This window comes from Hibiscus syriacus, unplaced genomic scaffold (assembly GCF_006381635.1).
Source record: "Hibiscus syriacus cultivar Baekdansim isolate YM2019G1 unplaced genomic scaffold, ASM638163v2 tig00002840_pilon, whole genome shotgun sequence".
In the NCBI taxonomy this organism is placed as follows: domain Eukaryota; kingdom Viridiplantae; phylum Streptophyta; class Magnoliopsida; order Malvales; family Malvaceae; genus Hibiscus; species Hibiscus syriacus.
In genome coordinates, this window is record NW_024061947.1 from 9999426 (window position 1) to 10015961 (window position 16536).

General features: G+C 37.0%; 1 protein-coding gene, 2 long non-coding RNA genes and 2 pseudogenes across 4 annotated transcripts in view; 2 read left to right on the top strand and 3 right to left on the bottom strand.

Annotated features, from left to right (window-relative positions):
- The window catches only part of LOC120157388, a 28823-nt gene extending 21903 nt beyond the window's left edge, over positions 1–6920 (top strand). The window contains exon 4 of the long non-coding RNA XR_005519135.1: positions 6843–6920. This is a non-coding gene — a long non-coding RNA (uncharacterized LOC120157388). The remainder of the gene's footprint in view (positions 1–6842) is intronic.
- Positions 3377–3851, top strand: LOC120157395. Its single transcript, XR_005519136.1, has 3 exons — positions 3377–3443; positions 3594–3618; positions 3832–3851. It is a non-coding gene; the product is annotated as an uncharacterized LOC120157395 (long non-coding RNA).
- Positions 4476–7639, bottom strand: LOC120157380 (annotated as a pseudogene).
- A 1982-nt stretch (positions 7640–9621) lies between these two features.
- On the bottom strand, positions 9622–11844 carry LOC120157334 (annotated as a pseudogene).
- Positions 11845–12444: 600 nt separating this feature from the next.
- On the bottom strand, positions 12445–14670 carry LOC120157354. Of its 2 annotated transcripts, XM_039168511.1 has the most exons (6): positions 14476–14670; positions 13574–13607; positions 13475–13528; positions 13198–13294; positions 12909–12995; positions 12445–12769 (listed from the first exon to the last, which is right to left on the bottom strand). In XM_039168511.1, the coding sequence occupies exons 1-6, from the start codon at positions 14534–14536 to the stop codon at positions 12635–12637; spliced, it is 468 nt and encodes a 155-aa protein (XP_039024442.1). In that variant the 5' UTR covers positions 14537–14670; the 3' UTR covers positions 12445–12634. The 2 variants fall into 2 exon arrangements, with proteins under 2 accessions (XP_039024442.1, XP_039024436.1); XM_039168505.1 differs by having other exon boundaries at positions 13475–13607; positions 14476–14668.
- Between the last annotated feature and the right edge of the window lie 1866 nt (positions 14671–16536).

Below are 16536 nucleotides of genomic sequence, written 5' to 3' on the forward strand. Positions count from 1 at the left end.
ATTAATATTATATATTATTATTATTTAATAAATAATTACAAAACTGGAAGCCCATTTACAAGCCCAAATACCATGCCCAACCAGAACCGACCCATACCCAAATGGAAACCCTAAACTGATTTAGGGTTTCAGCTAGGGTTTTCAAACCCTAGCCCCCAGCCGCCGTCAACATCATCAGCCGTTGGATCTGGCAAGATCCAACGGCCCAAAAGGGTTCCAGATGGAAAACCCTAGGTTTTCTAACCCTAGCAGCCAGCCGTTTCTAGATGCTTCCAGCCACCTCCGATGAGTCCAGGTGGTCCAACAGTCGCTGCCGACACTCCAGAACGTCACGAAGCTACCCACGTTGAGCCCTATGGTGAGTCACCACCATAGCTATGGTGACTCACCGGGCCTTTCATCTCTGGAACCGGTCCAACGAGAGCCTCGGTGGTGGCTATAAAAGCCACCCCACTTGCAAGAAAGAAAGACAGCCACAGAGAGCAACGGAGAACAACAGAAAAACAGACGAAGAGAGAACAAAAAAAGAGAGAAATACGAACAGCAACCAACAACCAGACCAAAACAGAAACGAAGAGAAGAAGAGGAACTTACCCTTGAAGCCTCGCTCATTACCGGAAATCCCGAGCGTCACCGGAGTCTCATTTTTCGAAGGTAAAAAAAATTAGATCTACAGGAATCTAAGGGTTTTTAGGGAAAATAAAGACCGGAATCGGTCTTAGAGCGTTTAGATCTCTATTTTAGGTAAATTTGGGAATTTCCGGCCACCAGAGGCGGTGGCCGGCGGCGGAACTTGCGGCAGATCATGGTTGCCGGCCGGTGGTCAGCTCTCTCTCCGGGGAAGAGTTTGGAGAGAGCAGAGAGAGTTTTCTCTCTCACAGAAAGAAAAAAAAGAAAGAAATGAGGAAGATGGCATATAATGGCCGGCCGATTGGGTATTTAAAGCCTTCCCCAAACGACGCCGTTTTGGGGAGGGATCTGTCCGTAATTAACAAAAAGATTAATCCCGTCCGCCATCCCTTTAATTTGTAATCTTTACCTTTTAGTCACTGAATCAAATTTTTGATCCTTTTAATTCGGTCTCTACATTTTATGTATTTATATTTTAGCCATTTACCGTATTAATAATATATTAAGATAAATATCATATTTAGTCTTTTAATTTTAATAAATAATATTTTAATCCCAAGTATATATATTTTTAATATTTAATATGATATTCGAATTTTATATAGTTTTAAATTAGTCATCAAATTAATAAATAAGGAAAATAGCATGTTTAAACCCTATAATTTTAAATAATTAATTATGAATTAGGTATTTAATTTTATTAGATTATAATTTAGTCCCTAAGTTTAATATTTTCATTTACAAGCTTTATTATTTTTTATTTTTTCATACCATGTTTTAATTGTATTTTAAACATTATTTAATCATATGTTACCTTTATATTTATGTTCATATATATTTAATTATCATTACTATTATTATTATTTTTTATTAATTATGTCAATATATATAGTCTTATAAATATATATATATTTATTTATTTATTCTATTCCTATTTATAAATTTAATTTTATAAATTACTTTTAAGAAAAATAATCATATTTTGATATTTATTTGTTTTAATATCAAAGAAAAAGTTGTCTTAAGGTACCTAGAAGCTCTTTTCTGATATTTTTGAATAAATAAATATCTTACTATATTAATAAAAGGTTTTTGATATTTATTTTTAAATATTAAAGAAAAGAGCTGTCTTAAAACACCTAGAAGCCCTTTTCTGATATTTCTAAATAAGTAAATATTATTTATGTATATTAATATATTTTTCTTAAAATTATTTGAAACAATAGAATTATGAATTAAATATATCTTTGAATTTTTAAATTTCCAATAATAGAGACAATTTATAATTAAAAGTACCAATTTTGGGCGTTGTAGGGGTGCTAATCCTTCCCTAAACGTAACCGACCACGAATCCCTTTTTATTAATAAAAAAGAATGAATTTTTGGTTAAACGCAGATCAGTTTATCTTTTAACTGATGTTTTCTTAAAAACTCTTTTAAAAGATAATTTTTAGGTATTGGACCTACCTAACCCAAAAGGCCGATGGCGACTCCCGAATTATTTTTTTTAAACCATTTATTCACATCACTTTTCCCGCCAAATTTAAAAATTCGTGCCCGGACGAAAACCGGTTACGACACACAGTACAAACAAATACGGAGATAATGAATCACCACTATCCGTAAAAAATAAATGTGAGAGACTCGGTGCTGATCGAGAGGTTCTAAACGGTGTCCATCTCTTATCATCAACACTCATTTGGATTGCATGAGCCAAAATTCCATGCACAGTACAAACAAATACGGAGATAATGAATCACCTTGTCAAAGACCACGCGAAGGATGGAATGGTTCAGTCTGTTCCCCATTCCAAAGAATACTAGTTTACACAATAGTCACCTTGTCACCCGTTCTTCCTTTCTTAGTCCTCATGGAGTGAAAAACCTCCTGGGCGAGAATGATATTATCAACAATTGATCGTCCTAGCACAAAACTAGTTTGATTTTCCACCACCCACAGCGGAAGAAATGGCTTCAACCGGTTTACAATGAGTATTGTAACCGCCGTGTAAATGACGTTGCATAGGTTGATCGACCTAAACTGACCAATTGATTCTGGTAGTGAAATTTTCAGAATTAAGACTAGGAGTGTATGATTCAACTACTCAGTCCACAAGTCTTGTAACTCAATTCTCTCCAGGCTCGTGGATTTAAATTCAACCGTTTGTAACTCATGCAATAAAGCTTTGTAACTCTTGTATTAAAGCTTTAACTCTTGCATTCATTCTGTAAGATATTAGTCTAGGTTCATCCAACATTTACAAATTTGAATTCAAACACTGATGGTTTGAATTTTAAATTTCAGAAATTAAAAGACAACTAATTAATCTCAGTTGTTATTGGTATCCTATAAATACCAGACAAATTCTTTAACATTTTTCACTTGTTCTTTCAAAAAAAAAATCTTACGAATTTTCTCTAAAAAGATAGTTTTAGAGCCACTTGCCACGAGCACGAGTCGAGTCGAGACAGACGGCAGCGCACGAGAAACCCCCTTATTCTCTATCACTCAAAAAGAAAGTGGAGAATGTAAACCTTAAATACACAATCCTAATGTAGTTCCTACTCTATGTGGGATTAAGCATTACTAACACTTAAAAAAAAATCACTGAGGCAGTGTTTTCTATACTTTCATGTTATTGGTTACCTCTATGTTTACCGTGTTCTTAGAGATGCTGTTAATTTCTAGTTCCTTTTGTTTCAATTGTCCATTGTTTCTTAAGCTCTAAAGTGTTTCCCTATTTCTGCATTTTAATTTATAGATAAGCAAGAAGCCAAGGCATACTCGAAAGATATTTCCTCTTATTGTGGACGGTGAGACTACATGGAGTTTACATTATTCCCCCTATCACATACCTCTTGAAGATACTTTTTTAATTTCTTAGGCAGTAGTTTCTTTTTGGATATAATATATTTGAATGCCAGATATATTATATAACCAAGTTTATATTTGTTATGATAGAGGTTGCTGGAGGAAACTGAAGATGAGGTGAATTTTCAATCCTGATTGTGAGCTTGGGGTCTGTTTGTTTCGCTAAAAACATTTTTCAGAAAATGTTAGAAAATGTTGTCCTTAATAAATTACATCTTCTAGAAATCATTTTCTGGAAAACGTTTTACGATATTTGGAAGATGTTGGGTAAACAGACCCTTAATGCATATCTGAATTGTTAATTCTTGCTTTGCTATCAAACTCATGCAGTTAACAGAATTGATAAAGAACGGATCCGTTAACCAGTTCTGGCTGCATCCTAAAATTCCATTTCATTCTGATTTTATATAGTTTACAGTTTCCTTTTGTTGCAGTTTCACTAACACTCATTGAACATGTTCTTACATTGTCACTCATTTGTGTGCAGCGATAGCGATTCAGATTCCGACGGTAATGATGAACTATAGATCATTGAAATCATCGTTGTGCAGTGGGAGAAGAGATTTTATGGGGGAAAAAGGCTCCCATGTGATGCAGCAAACTGAAACGCGACTGTTTAATTGAGATTGCTTTCTGTAACTTGAAACAAAATTTTGGCCCTCGGACCATATTGGGATTTCTTTCTGTAACTTTAAACAAAATCTCGCTATATGGACCATGTATTAGTTGCTTCCACCTTCAAATAATATGCCTTCTTGCCGCCGCATTGGTTCTTTAAAGTGAAACCTCTACGATTATGCTCAATATATATATAGAGAGAGAGAGATTTTATTTTAGAATAATTGAAATGAGTAAAATAAACGGTTGAAATTAATGATAATAAATGAGAATATATTCATAGGTAAAAAATTAAGATAATCTAACTGTTATTTATACTCATTTAATGATCCTAAAAAGATGTAAATAATCTTAGCTGTCAATTACTTAATTTATCAGAGTGCTATAACATATCTCTCAAGGTTCGGTTTATTTACACACGAGGAAGCAGATGAAGAAAAGGAAAGAAAAATGAATCCTGCAAATCGGAGGTACAAGATGAGCTATCTCTGGGGTACAGGATTTCGAAACTCCAAAATCATATTCTACATGACAGGATGTCCCTGAATGAAGGATGAATGTCAGCCATGGTGCAAGGAGGCAGCCGCAGCCGCAGCTACTCGGTAGAAAAATGCCACGACCATTTCACCCTCCGATGCGTTGGGAAGCAAATGTCTTTCAACCATCCCCTGTTTCATCAGTTACAGTGCAGCACACCCTTTAGTAAATTCAGCCCTTCCGATGATATGCTCCTCCGAACACGGGTTTCTGGTATTTCTATTCGAGGGGGATGATCAGCCGAGAAACAAACCACGATCACGTTAAATTATCACAAGTGTTGCGCTTCAATGCCTCCCTCACAAGCTCTCTCGAGCACCTTTCGGGATCGTTATGAAGCATCAGCTCTTTCCTCGCCATAGTCACGGCACACTGGCTGCTCATAACATCCCACAACCCACACACCCCCATTATCAAGAATTCATCCTCCTCATTCAGGTCCGTTTCCTGCAGCTCCGGCTCTGCACTTAAAGGACAGGCAGATCCCTTTGGGCCTTCATGTGCCAGTCTCCGAGTGCACGTGCCACAGATAATTGCCCATTAAGGTAGCCATCATAAATTACTCCGCCGAGTTTCTCGATCTTATTCTTTCAGATGTGCAATTAGGTTGTGATCCTTGGACATTTCGATTGCTCTACCTCGCCTTCCCAGCACAGCTCGACAATCTCCAGCATTTGCAATTACCAAGGTTCTTTAAGCAAATACTGATGTTAGAAGAGGATTCATGGAAATAACATCCAAAAACAAATGACCGTTGCAGATCAGTGGCTCACTTACCTTCCGAAGATAAGAGCAGTTAATGCAGTGGTGCCGGAGGATATATCAAGAGAACTAGCATCTGCAAAGGCATAATCGGCTTTCAGAAAAGCACTCTTCATCGCCTTCTCCACACAAATTGGAAAATGAGAGTCTTCAACTATGAATTTAAGGATTCTCCCTAATAAATACTGCCGCATCCGTTCCTCCATGACCATCAAAACCTGTCCACATGTATTTGCAAGGTTCAATGGAGTGATGACAACAATACGGCATTGGTAGAAGCTACAGAAGGACATGAGTTTCACTACAGACTAGCAACCATGACAGATTGAAGGAAGTGCTAAATCAGATACCACATAAATTAAGGTGGTTCAACTCAAGATTACATATTAACCACATGGAGCAGGTCATATGGTAGATTCTAACAAGCATACCCCATAAAAAGCTCCCGGAGAAGGGATCTTTGCATTCGTCTCCAGATGTCGAGAAGATCATCTATGCAAATGTGCTCATCTCCATATAATGTTTTGGTCCTATTTCTGCACAACTTCCCGATCGCAGACAGGCAAAAACTCAGTTTTTTCATCAGAAGATGACTGTGAACTACAATACCAACATCCAATTCCTAGAGAAGAGAAAGCAGTAAGTCAAAGCATTTCACAAAATGATGTGTGAGAAAGTAGAAACACAAAATATAAACAGGATAATCCTTATTTTATCTTAAAAACTCGATCTAATCAGAGAAAGTGTCAAAAGCCAAAAGGTTATGCAGCAAAAATGCAGGCAAACATGATCTTAAAAACGATACTTGAGGACTACAATTACTCCCAAAAGATTCATCAGTACCCTTTCGTAATGTAGCGCAATTATAACTGAATTTTAATTTTAAACTAACAACTAAGCTGCATTCAGATTGTATGCTAATGTAGAAAGTCCTTAAAGCTCAGGCTCCTGCAATTCTTAGTGATCAAAAGAGGGATCAGACTAGAGAAAGATTAAACATACCAAATTCGCCTCAGCAATCATCCTCCCGAACTCACACAATGCTGCATAACCGAGAGGTGACGCGGAGGTTTCCTGAGAGTGACTTGTTTTTCATTATCCAAATTCTCATTGTCAATGTCTGATGCATTACCCCTAGTGTAACCGCCTTCTATGATTGCCAATGGTGGTGAAATATCCATTCGCGCAGTCATATTCCTTTCCCAACCATAAATCGAAAACCTAGGAAGAACACTTTCAACTTAAAGCAATATAAGGTAAACCTTTATATAAACACAACCGAATTCTATATAGCAACTTCTCACAGATGTTCCCAAATAAAGCTTGAATATCAAAACCTAACCCAACTTATAATTCTTCAGACAAAATCAAAGCCCCTCGGATAAACAAAATAGCTAGTAAGGAAAAAAATAACCCAAGCAAAGAAAGCTGTAAAATTTTCTATCCAACAGCAAAGAATCGAAGTCAACTCCCAGATCAAACTACCCTTAAGCAGATGGCATGAAAAAAGATCCAATCTTTACATGAAACTAAGCCCTTAAATTACCCTTGAGGAAGGTATCCAGCCAACCAGGTAAAATTGGGGGTTTTTTTTATAAGAATTCGAAGCAGTAGGCAAAATTAAAAGAACACCAGATCATAACTACAGAAACAACCACCCAATCGATGAAAATAACATCAAAATATTCATTTCAGAGAGAGAAAAAAAACAGATGATTAGAGCATTAAAGAAAAGCTCCAAAGATTAGAGCAATAAAGAACAAGCTCCAAAGATTCGAGTAAAGCTGAAAAGAAAAGCTCACAAAGGGTGTGTGCGGAAATGATGGATTTCTTGGTGCTTGGAGCTTAAATTTTTCTTTGGTGAAATTGTGAGATTGATCCAAGAGAGAAAGAGAGAACCCTGAGAACAGACAGAGAATTGGACGATGAAAAAGAAGGTAAATAAAATAAAAATTAAAGTTGTTGTTCCTCTGTTTGCTATGTGGTTGGCCACCGGCGATTCCAGTAATCAGCTGGATCTTCTAAGCTGTCGCGGCCGATGATGGCGCGATGAAACGTGGCTTTCAATTATGGTGGAAATTCGACGTTGACCGGATGGGCTTTTGTTTTAGTTTGTTGCCGCCAGAGCTTCCCAGCCGTTGGATCTCTGTCTCGCTGCTCCTTTAACGCCTTCCCAGAGCTTAGGGGTTAGGTTCGTTAACGTCCGTTAATGGAGAGCCTCGGATTCCCGGGATTGACGTGCCTGCCTCTCATTGGACGAAAGTTGTTATTTCGGCTAAGATACGGAGTATTAGATATCCAACCAACTAAAAGACTTCCCCCCCTTTTTTTTCCTTTTCGGTTTTGATTTTGATGATTAAGTTGGAAATTGTTCCTACCATGACGTATTATTATTTTTATTAATATTAGGTTTAATGTAAAAATAAGTATTTAAACTATATTCAAAGTTAATTTTCGCGTATATAGAATTTTTCTTAAAAAATTAAATTTTTAAACTTTATGCGTTATATTTTTAGGTATATATCGTTAAAAAAATCATTAAATTACATGTGTCACATTTAATTTAAAAAAAATATTTTTAAATAATATTTTATTTTTAAAAAAAATAAAAAAATATAAATGTGAGACATATCACTTAATTGTATGCACCTCAAAATGTAACATATAAAACATTAATCACACATTTTTAACCAAAAAAATTCTTTAAATACTAAAAATTAACTTTAAGTGTAGTTTATACACTTATTTTTGTATTAAGCCTTAATGTTTATTTAGGTTTAATGGTTCACGAGATGCTCTAATTAAAACAGTAATAATTTATTCATTATTTTTGTTTTCAATTAACTTTTAAACAAAAAAGTGAATTATTATAGTAATTTAACCTACGGAAATTATTATTTACTACTACGATAATATTGACGTAACGATTTATACGTGAGGTATAATATGCAACAATTGATTGATAATGAATAAATATGTATATTTAATACGTTGAATATAAATTTATAAATATATAAAATTAATGTTACCTGATATATTAATATTCAGTAGAGTTGAATTTACGGAAGAAGTAGATATTGTGTCGGAAAGTGAATAGTAAAAAAATATAAATAATTGGTTTCTTCATCCTCATCCTCATCCTCATCCACCGTCTCCTATCATACACTTTTAACTTTATTATTAGCTTCATTTCAACCAATCAAATCATTACTTTTATAAAATGAAAAACATGAACATTATCTCCCCCTTCCTCCTCATTATTGATCATGCAATGAAATACAATGCACGTGATATGGATGTTGGCTGCATGCCATTATGATGCTGCTCCGCCCTCCCTATTCCCCCGTACCCATAACTTACGAAGCTTTAGCTGGTGGTTGTTAACTTTTTTTTTTTATCATATTTTAGATTACGTCCAACTAAAATTTTTATATTTTTTATTATATTTTCGGTTACGCTTACTTCCCGTCATTTCTTAACCTTAAATTAAGCGATCGTAGAACAAAACTTCTTCCATTGAAATCGGAAAGTTTTTATCATATTGACTGTCTTTAAAGGATATTTTTATTTAGGCCACTCTGCTCTTAATATGAGTCATCATGATCGCTTGTTTTTCTTTTAATAAATTAATGTACTCTCATAAATTGAGGACCGCCGTTAATATGAATTATCATGATCACATGCCATTTTTTAACCCTTTCGATGGCCACCCGGTTTCTGATACCATGATCTCGGTCGAATTACTTCGGAAGACGACAGCATCGATAGCCGACCTAGCAACATCAATATGTGTATCGAGCATGTTATGTTTAGAGGTAACCCTTTGGTCATGGACCCCTTTGGAGTTCCCTAGCAATGGATACTCTTTATCAACTATGTTGGGGTAATCCCATAAGCAAAATAAGGGTAGGCATGGACCATGAAGGTGCAGCGGTATCGGCCAAAACCCGACAATCAAGCTCATAGTGCGAATAAGCTTGGTAGTAAAGGTTGAAGCCGAAGTCAGGAACGACAAGCAAGAACTGCCATGCTACGAGGTGGAGTGACCTCAATCTTACGGTCGAGATCACGTTTAGTAACACGCGTGTAATGTGTATATACATGTATGTATAATGTATATGTACGGACCATCTAAGGTTTTCAAATAAAGGAAGGATGCAAATTCATAGCAACAAGTATTAATCCAATGATGATTGCAGCTGCATGCATTGACATGCCAATCTGTCACTACAAAATGAGCCTGTTTATTTGCTGTTTACATGAACATTGGAAAACAACTTTGAGCAGTAACTATACCATCAGCATGTAAAAGTGACCATAATAAAGTTACAGCCGTTTAGGCCTCCTAAACTTTGCATTCCTTATCTGCTGGGTTTGTCTTGCAGTAATCCTCCAACGAGTCGCCGGTTCCTGCTGCGGCAGCACCGGGCCACTTGGCCGCCACCAAATGTGCCAAATCGACAACCCTTTGGCTGTGCACATCACAGAGTAAAGTTATTGATCTACAAACTCAAATATAAAGATAATATAGCCTGTTTATTTCTTGCTTAAAGCTCACCTGTAACCCCATTCATTGTCATACCAGGCCACCACCTTGACCATGTCATCTCCCATGACCATAGTCAAGGAAGAGTCGATGGTGGAGGAGACATCGGAGCACCTAAAGTCCACCGAAACCAGAGGAACACCGCACACTTCCAATATGCCCTTCAGTGGTCCCTCGCAGACTTTCTGAAAGCGGCATTCACGTCTTCAGCCGAAATGCCCTTCTTCTCAACATTCACGACAAGGTCGACAACCGATACATTTGGTGTCGGCACACGAAGTGCGATCCTGTTGAGCTTGCCCTTGAGTTGGGGAAGCACGAGTGAAACAGCCTTGACTGCACCTGTGCTTGTTGGTACAATGTTCAATGCTGCAGCCCTGGCTCGTCTCAAGTCACGGTGCGAAGCATCTAAGAGCCTCTGAACCATCACATGGTATTTTAGTTTTCTTCTTGCTCAAAGCAATTCATTCGACATATAATTATAATTGGTAATCATCGTGTTTGTGTTCGTGTTCAGTTAATTAGTATATTTACCTGGTCGCCCGTGTAAGAGTGGGTGGTTGTCATTGTACCCTTCACAATGCCTGCAAATTAGACGTTTTAACAAAGTGAGAAAAGGCCCATCTCCAAAGTTTAAGCTTGTGAAATGATATATGATTTACCAAACTCTTCATCCATGACTTCACAAAAGGAGACAAGCAATTTGTGTGCATGAACCATTGCTACAGTGTAAGCACAAAATGGCAATCAAATTATAAACCACTAGAACAAATCGAAAACGAGAATGATCGTTGTTACTGCTTTATAAGCAGGAAAATCCTTAACCGAAACCGACCTGATGACATTTGCGACCTCGTGCTTGTAATCTCCTTCATTGACTCCAACAACATAGGTTGGAATATCTGCACCTTTAGCCGGAGCTGTTATGATCACCTTCTTGGCACCAGCTTGTATGCGCTTTCCAGCTCCGGGACCGTCTACAAAGACTCCGGTTCCCTGCAAACATGACAAACGATTCAAATATCATTAAAAAATGTTCCATGCAGGCCAAATTCAGTTAGCACTAAGGGCAAGGACCGACCTCAATAACAATGTCGATGCCAAGTTCAGCCCAAGGAAGCTTGAGAGGGTCCCTGCTAGAGACCACCTTGATAAGCTTACCATCAACACTATGGTTTCATTGTCGACTATCTTCACATCAGCTTTGAATGTTCCGAGCATTGAGTCATATTTCAGCAAGTGTGAAGCCTGTATTCATGTCGTATACGGCGGTTAATGAACCGAACCGAACCAAACCTCATAGGTTAACTCTTTAAAAGCATGACAAGTGAAACAGGGTTACTTACATTCTTAACACCACCACTGTCATTTACGACAACAACCTTTAGGGGAGAGTTCTTCCTGCCATGCCAGCATCGAGGAAGTTCCTTCCGATGCGCCCGAATCCATTGATTACAACCTTCAGTTTGGCAACTGTTTCTCCCCTAACAGGAGCTGATGATGCACCTACGGCCTACATTTCAAACAGTTTCATGAATTAACTTGATAAATCACTTGGCAATAGCAAGCATGAACACATTAAAGACCAGAGAATGAACCTCTGGGGTGAGTTGGGCAGCCAGCACATTGAAAAAGGATGCATCTCTAACGTTCTTGGTGAAGGTGACGCACGCTCGATCGAAGACCGGAGAATTCAGCCACATCCAGTCTCTGCACATCGAAACCGAAATGAAAAATCCGAAAACCAAATCAAAGAGCAACAAAGAAAACAACAGAGAGACCTTGGAGGAGCATTGAGTGGGGAAGGAGTGAGTGGTCTTAGAAGGAAGCCGAGTTCCGGCAGGGATTCTTGAAGGAGATAGAGCAGCGTGAGTTGCCATGGCTGATGAGCTGCAATTAAAACTAAAACATCACCTTCCCCTCCACTGGATTATTTATACAGTTGAATTCGGTGTTTTGGGCTGATACGTTTAAATTAAGGTTCAAAGTGAATTATAAGATTGTGTGGTGAGAGATTATGTGATAGATTGTGTGGGAGAAGAAAGCTCATAATTTGAGCCACAGCTCCTTCATCTATTTTCTCGACTTCAGATACAGTCTTGCACTGTTTCGGAAATGACCATGTTTTAATCACGACAAACAAATTATGGGATTTCAACAAAAATCTGCTTGGAGTTTGCGAATCAACGTAACGTGTAGCTTTAATGTATGCCCTCGAGAGAGAGAATGGCCTCAGCCTTATCATTTTTGGAGTGCAGATCATGTTCAGAGGGATAGATGGACCTAAAATTTTATGTTAGGAAAGTGAACTTATAAAATTCTAAGAAGCCGAAATTATAAAATTTTTAAAGGACAAAAACAGCTCATCAACATAAAATATATAATATGCAAGATATTTATTTGAAGTACTATTGTTCCAATTATGCTATTTATAAATCAGCATTACAATAAGAAACACGTCAAATGCTGCCCTTTAGAACTGGTCGAAAACCTTGAGCCAACTTGCCTTAATGTATGAAAAAAGTTTTTTTTTCAAGTATTGTGTTTTTTCAACCACATATTAGAAAGAACGAGTTACTGTGTTTGTGGAGAATATAGGAAAATTACAACAAATTCCCTATTATTTCTTAATAATAAACCATTTAAACCATGATGTGACTAGCAAGCAATTCATATGGCCGCTTCAATTTCATCAGAGTTTACAGCAACTCCATTTGGGGCATCGTCGGATCGAAGCTGACCGGAAACATCGTCAATAGCGGCATTCAGCTGAGCAATCTTCTTGGTCAGTACCTTCCGTGTTTTCTACACAACAGAAGGCCACTTACTATTCTTAAAGCTATACAGGTTAAACAATAAATGCAGGTGCTTCAAATTCAAAGCATATAGTATTCGAATCATTCCAGTATTTAGAAGACTGATTCTGAACAGAGTAAGTGCTCACCTCCAAAGCTTTTTCTTCATCGTATATGAATTTAGGCAGTTTCTTCATTAGGTCCTTGCTATCAGCTACAGTTAGTGCCTTGCTGATCTATAGAAGGCAAACAGCAGAATAATCATAGTACATTCCGAAAGAAATAGTCGAACACATAATAGTTCCCACAGTTCCGGCTGTAGGTTTTAGTCATATAAAAGGGTAAAGATCTGAATGATAAAGCTAGTTTGTTATGAAACTATAGCTGAAGAGTATGCATAACGGAGTATAATAGGGCCATTTGCAAGGTAATATTCACCTGAGGGGCAAATACACAACCAAGTGCACCAACCACGAGCCCTCCCAAAACAAAACCCCCAACAAAGGCGCTTGAACTGCTTGACCTTCCACCATCACTGTAAGAATGTACGAAGCAGACAACATAAAATGGGGAACGGAATACATGTGCACACACAGACAAACTTAAGAATTGACTTGCTAGTACTTCTTTCAGTAGCTCCTACTTACAACAATATGAACTGTTAGTCAAATACTATCATGCATTCCTTGGCTTTAAATTGTCCCAAAGACAATACCTGTACGAAGCTTGAACAGTGAGCGCCCTACTAGAGGTAGAAAGATGCAGTTTCCTTAAATTGTTAGAATTGAATGCCAAGCGGGTGCAGTTGGCACTCCCAAAGCTTTTACACGCAGGCCTTAGATGAGAACCTAGCAAAACAAATTGTGCATTGAAGGTAACGAACAACCTTTCAAATATTTTAAAAACCAAATGGATGGTTCACTGGCAAATGTACAAAATATAGCTCACATTGAACAGAAATCGGAGTTAATGTCAGCTTATTGCAACGTTCGTGTACCACAAAGAGAAAAGGTAAACAATCTTATGATCTCAAAGGATGAACAATACCAAGACAATGATGCTATGATCCGATAAAATTCCGAAATCAGAAATATGAATTAATGTTAAACCCCGATTTTTGCCACAAAAGACGTAAAGTGATGAACTATAATGAACATCAAGTCTAACAATTAATTCCCCCAAAGTACTCCTAATAATTCCTAGCACTTGGAGTCAATATTACCTTAGGATTAATGGCATGCCAAGTAAAAATTTTCAAAGAATATGCTGAGAAATAATAATTAACTCACAAACCATTTTTGTTGAAATAAGTGAGTAGGGATCTAAAGTTTGCAATAAGTGAAAACAATGTGAAAAATAAAGGGGGTTGAAGTTGCACACAAATAAATGCAAGCCTGATAAAATTTCAAAGCAAAAAACATCAAGCATATTCAACTGCAGAAGAATCTACATTCAGCTGATTACTTTAGAACCAATAAAGCTTCAAAGGATCACTGTTCTAAGACCCATCAACAGATTCAACACTGAGAAATGAATCCCATTACAAGGAAACAGCGAGCATGGATTCATATGTTCATATGATATTTTTCTTCTTCAAATCATACCCCATTAAACATGAAAGAATTTAAAACGATTGTGTCAATTACAATGAATCCACAACAATAAAATAAATAAAAAGTATATGAACAAAGACAGAAAAGAGAAAGGAAATGTTACCAGAAAATAGTTGGGTTGGAGGATTTGTTGAGGAAACCAAGGAATTTGAAAGGATAGACATTTTGCAAGAAATGAAACGGGAACAGTTGAGCGTTTGCGGGAAACAAAATAAATAAATCCAACCCAGTAGCCACTCCCTCCTGAGTTGAGAATGAGCGAGCGAGCGAGTTCGATGATATCTATGCTCTGCCTTGTCCAACAGCCTCGACCTTGCCGACCAAATATGATCGTGGATCCGCTGGCCCAAGCTCTTATTGGACCATAACTTGTGCTAATAACATATTATAAAACTTTAAATTTTCAACAATTTTTCTAATATAATACCATAAATCTTCAAACAAATAAATTTTCAGATAAAAAAAAGCAAAATTCAAATTGGATTTCGTTTTATGTCCTATTAATTCATTCGTAATAACAATTTTCATCTGGACATCCACTTATTTTTTAATTTGTTCTACAACTTGATTTACAACAATGCTCACTTGTAAATATTTATTTTTTGAATATTTTTTTCAATTTAATAAATCCAACCACACACGTAAGTGTAGGTACATAAAAATAAATGATAAATATAATTTTTCTGTCAATTTAATAATTGATTTTGAATAAAGTAAGCAGCTTGGATTCTTGGACTTGGCATCCAATCATTGGACTACCAAGATGGTGGTTCAATGCAATGCATCAATTTGTACATTATTTGACCAGCCTCTCGTTCCTCACTTCAATCCAACTGCCATACATTCCACATACATTTTCCATCTATTTAGCGCCTTGCAAATACTCTCTAAAACCCAGTCTTAACCACTATCAATGGACCCCATCAAGAATCTCCCCCCGCCGTTTCCACCTCTCCGACGTCGAAGACTTCCTAAAATGGGCAAGCGACGACAAGTGACCCGATATTGAGGTGGAACACAATCAATTCCAGGGAAGAGGCCTTGTCATATCAAGAGAACGTTGTCGTACCCCAACTATATCGTCGGTCCATTTGTTATTCAAAGAAAAACTTATCGTTGTCAGTTACCACCAAACGACAACCCAACAATCGTCCCCATTGACCGACCATCCCGTTTTCATCACTCAATCCCTAACTTCCCAATACATAAATCTTTAATACCTAATTTCTTCCTTCTTCAGTTGGCCTTCCCCTTTATCGTTGCTAACGATGAGTTTTTGATAGAGGATGAAGGGGTTAAGGATTTAGGTATTAATGTTTAAGGATTTAAGGGGTTGAGATGAAGACAAGGGGATGACTGGTCAGTGGATGAACGGTGATGGATGAGTGATAATTTGCGACGGTAATGAGACTTTAGAATTAAGAATTTTATGGGTTCAAGTTTTTGTCGTTGATATTTTTGAGAAAATTTTAGGATTGTTTTAAAATTTTTAAAGGTTGACGGATTTTTTTAACAGTCGTGATAGAATTGACCTTAAAATGATAATGTCGAACATGTTGGATATTTTTATATATAACAAAAAAAAACTCAAACAAAAGTAAATTTGTAACATCCCGAATCCCGGGTTAGAAGTATTGGGGTAACCCAAGATGAGTCTTGGTATAATTCCTTAGCTTGTAGGAAGTCTTGACCCAAATTGAAGAGGATTTGGGCTTGGGTTGAGCCCAATAGTGAAACAAAAGGGTGTTTTTAATCTGCAGTCAGAATTGGAGGGACCAAAGAAGCAATTTTACTCTTGTTCAAAATTAACCTTGAAATCCTTAATTGCTTGGTGATATCAATCTGATACACTCTTTTTTTCTCAACTCGTATTTGTCTCTTCTTCTTCTTCTTCTTCTTCTTCTTCTTCTTTTTCTTCTTATTTTTCTTCAAATCTTCATATTCATAGCTCATTCTTATTCTCCAAGAACTAAGTAAAGGTAGAACCTTGGTAGTCTTGTAACCCTAGTTCAGCAACCTAAAAGTAAGAATCATGATCCTTGTATCCCAAGCTTTGTATCAAGCCCTCAAGACACCCATTTCACCATAGTTGCAAGAACGTGTTTAGAATGGTTTTAGGAACTAGATGGTTCCAACTCATTTTTTCAGATATTTCTAGCCTTAG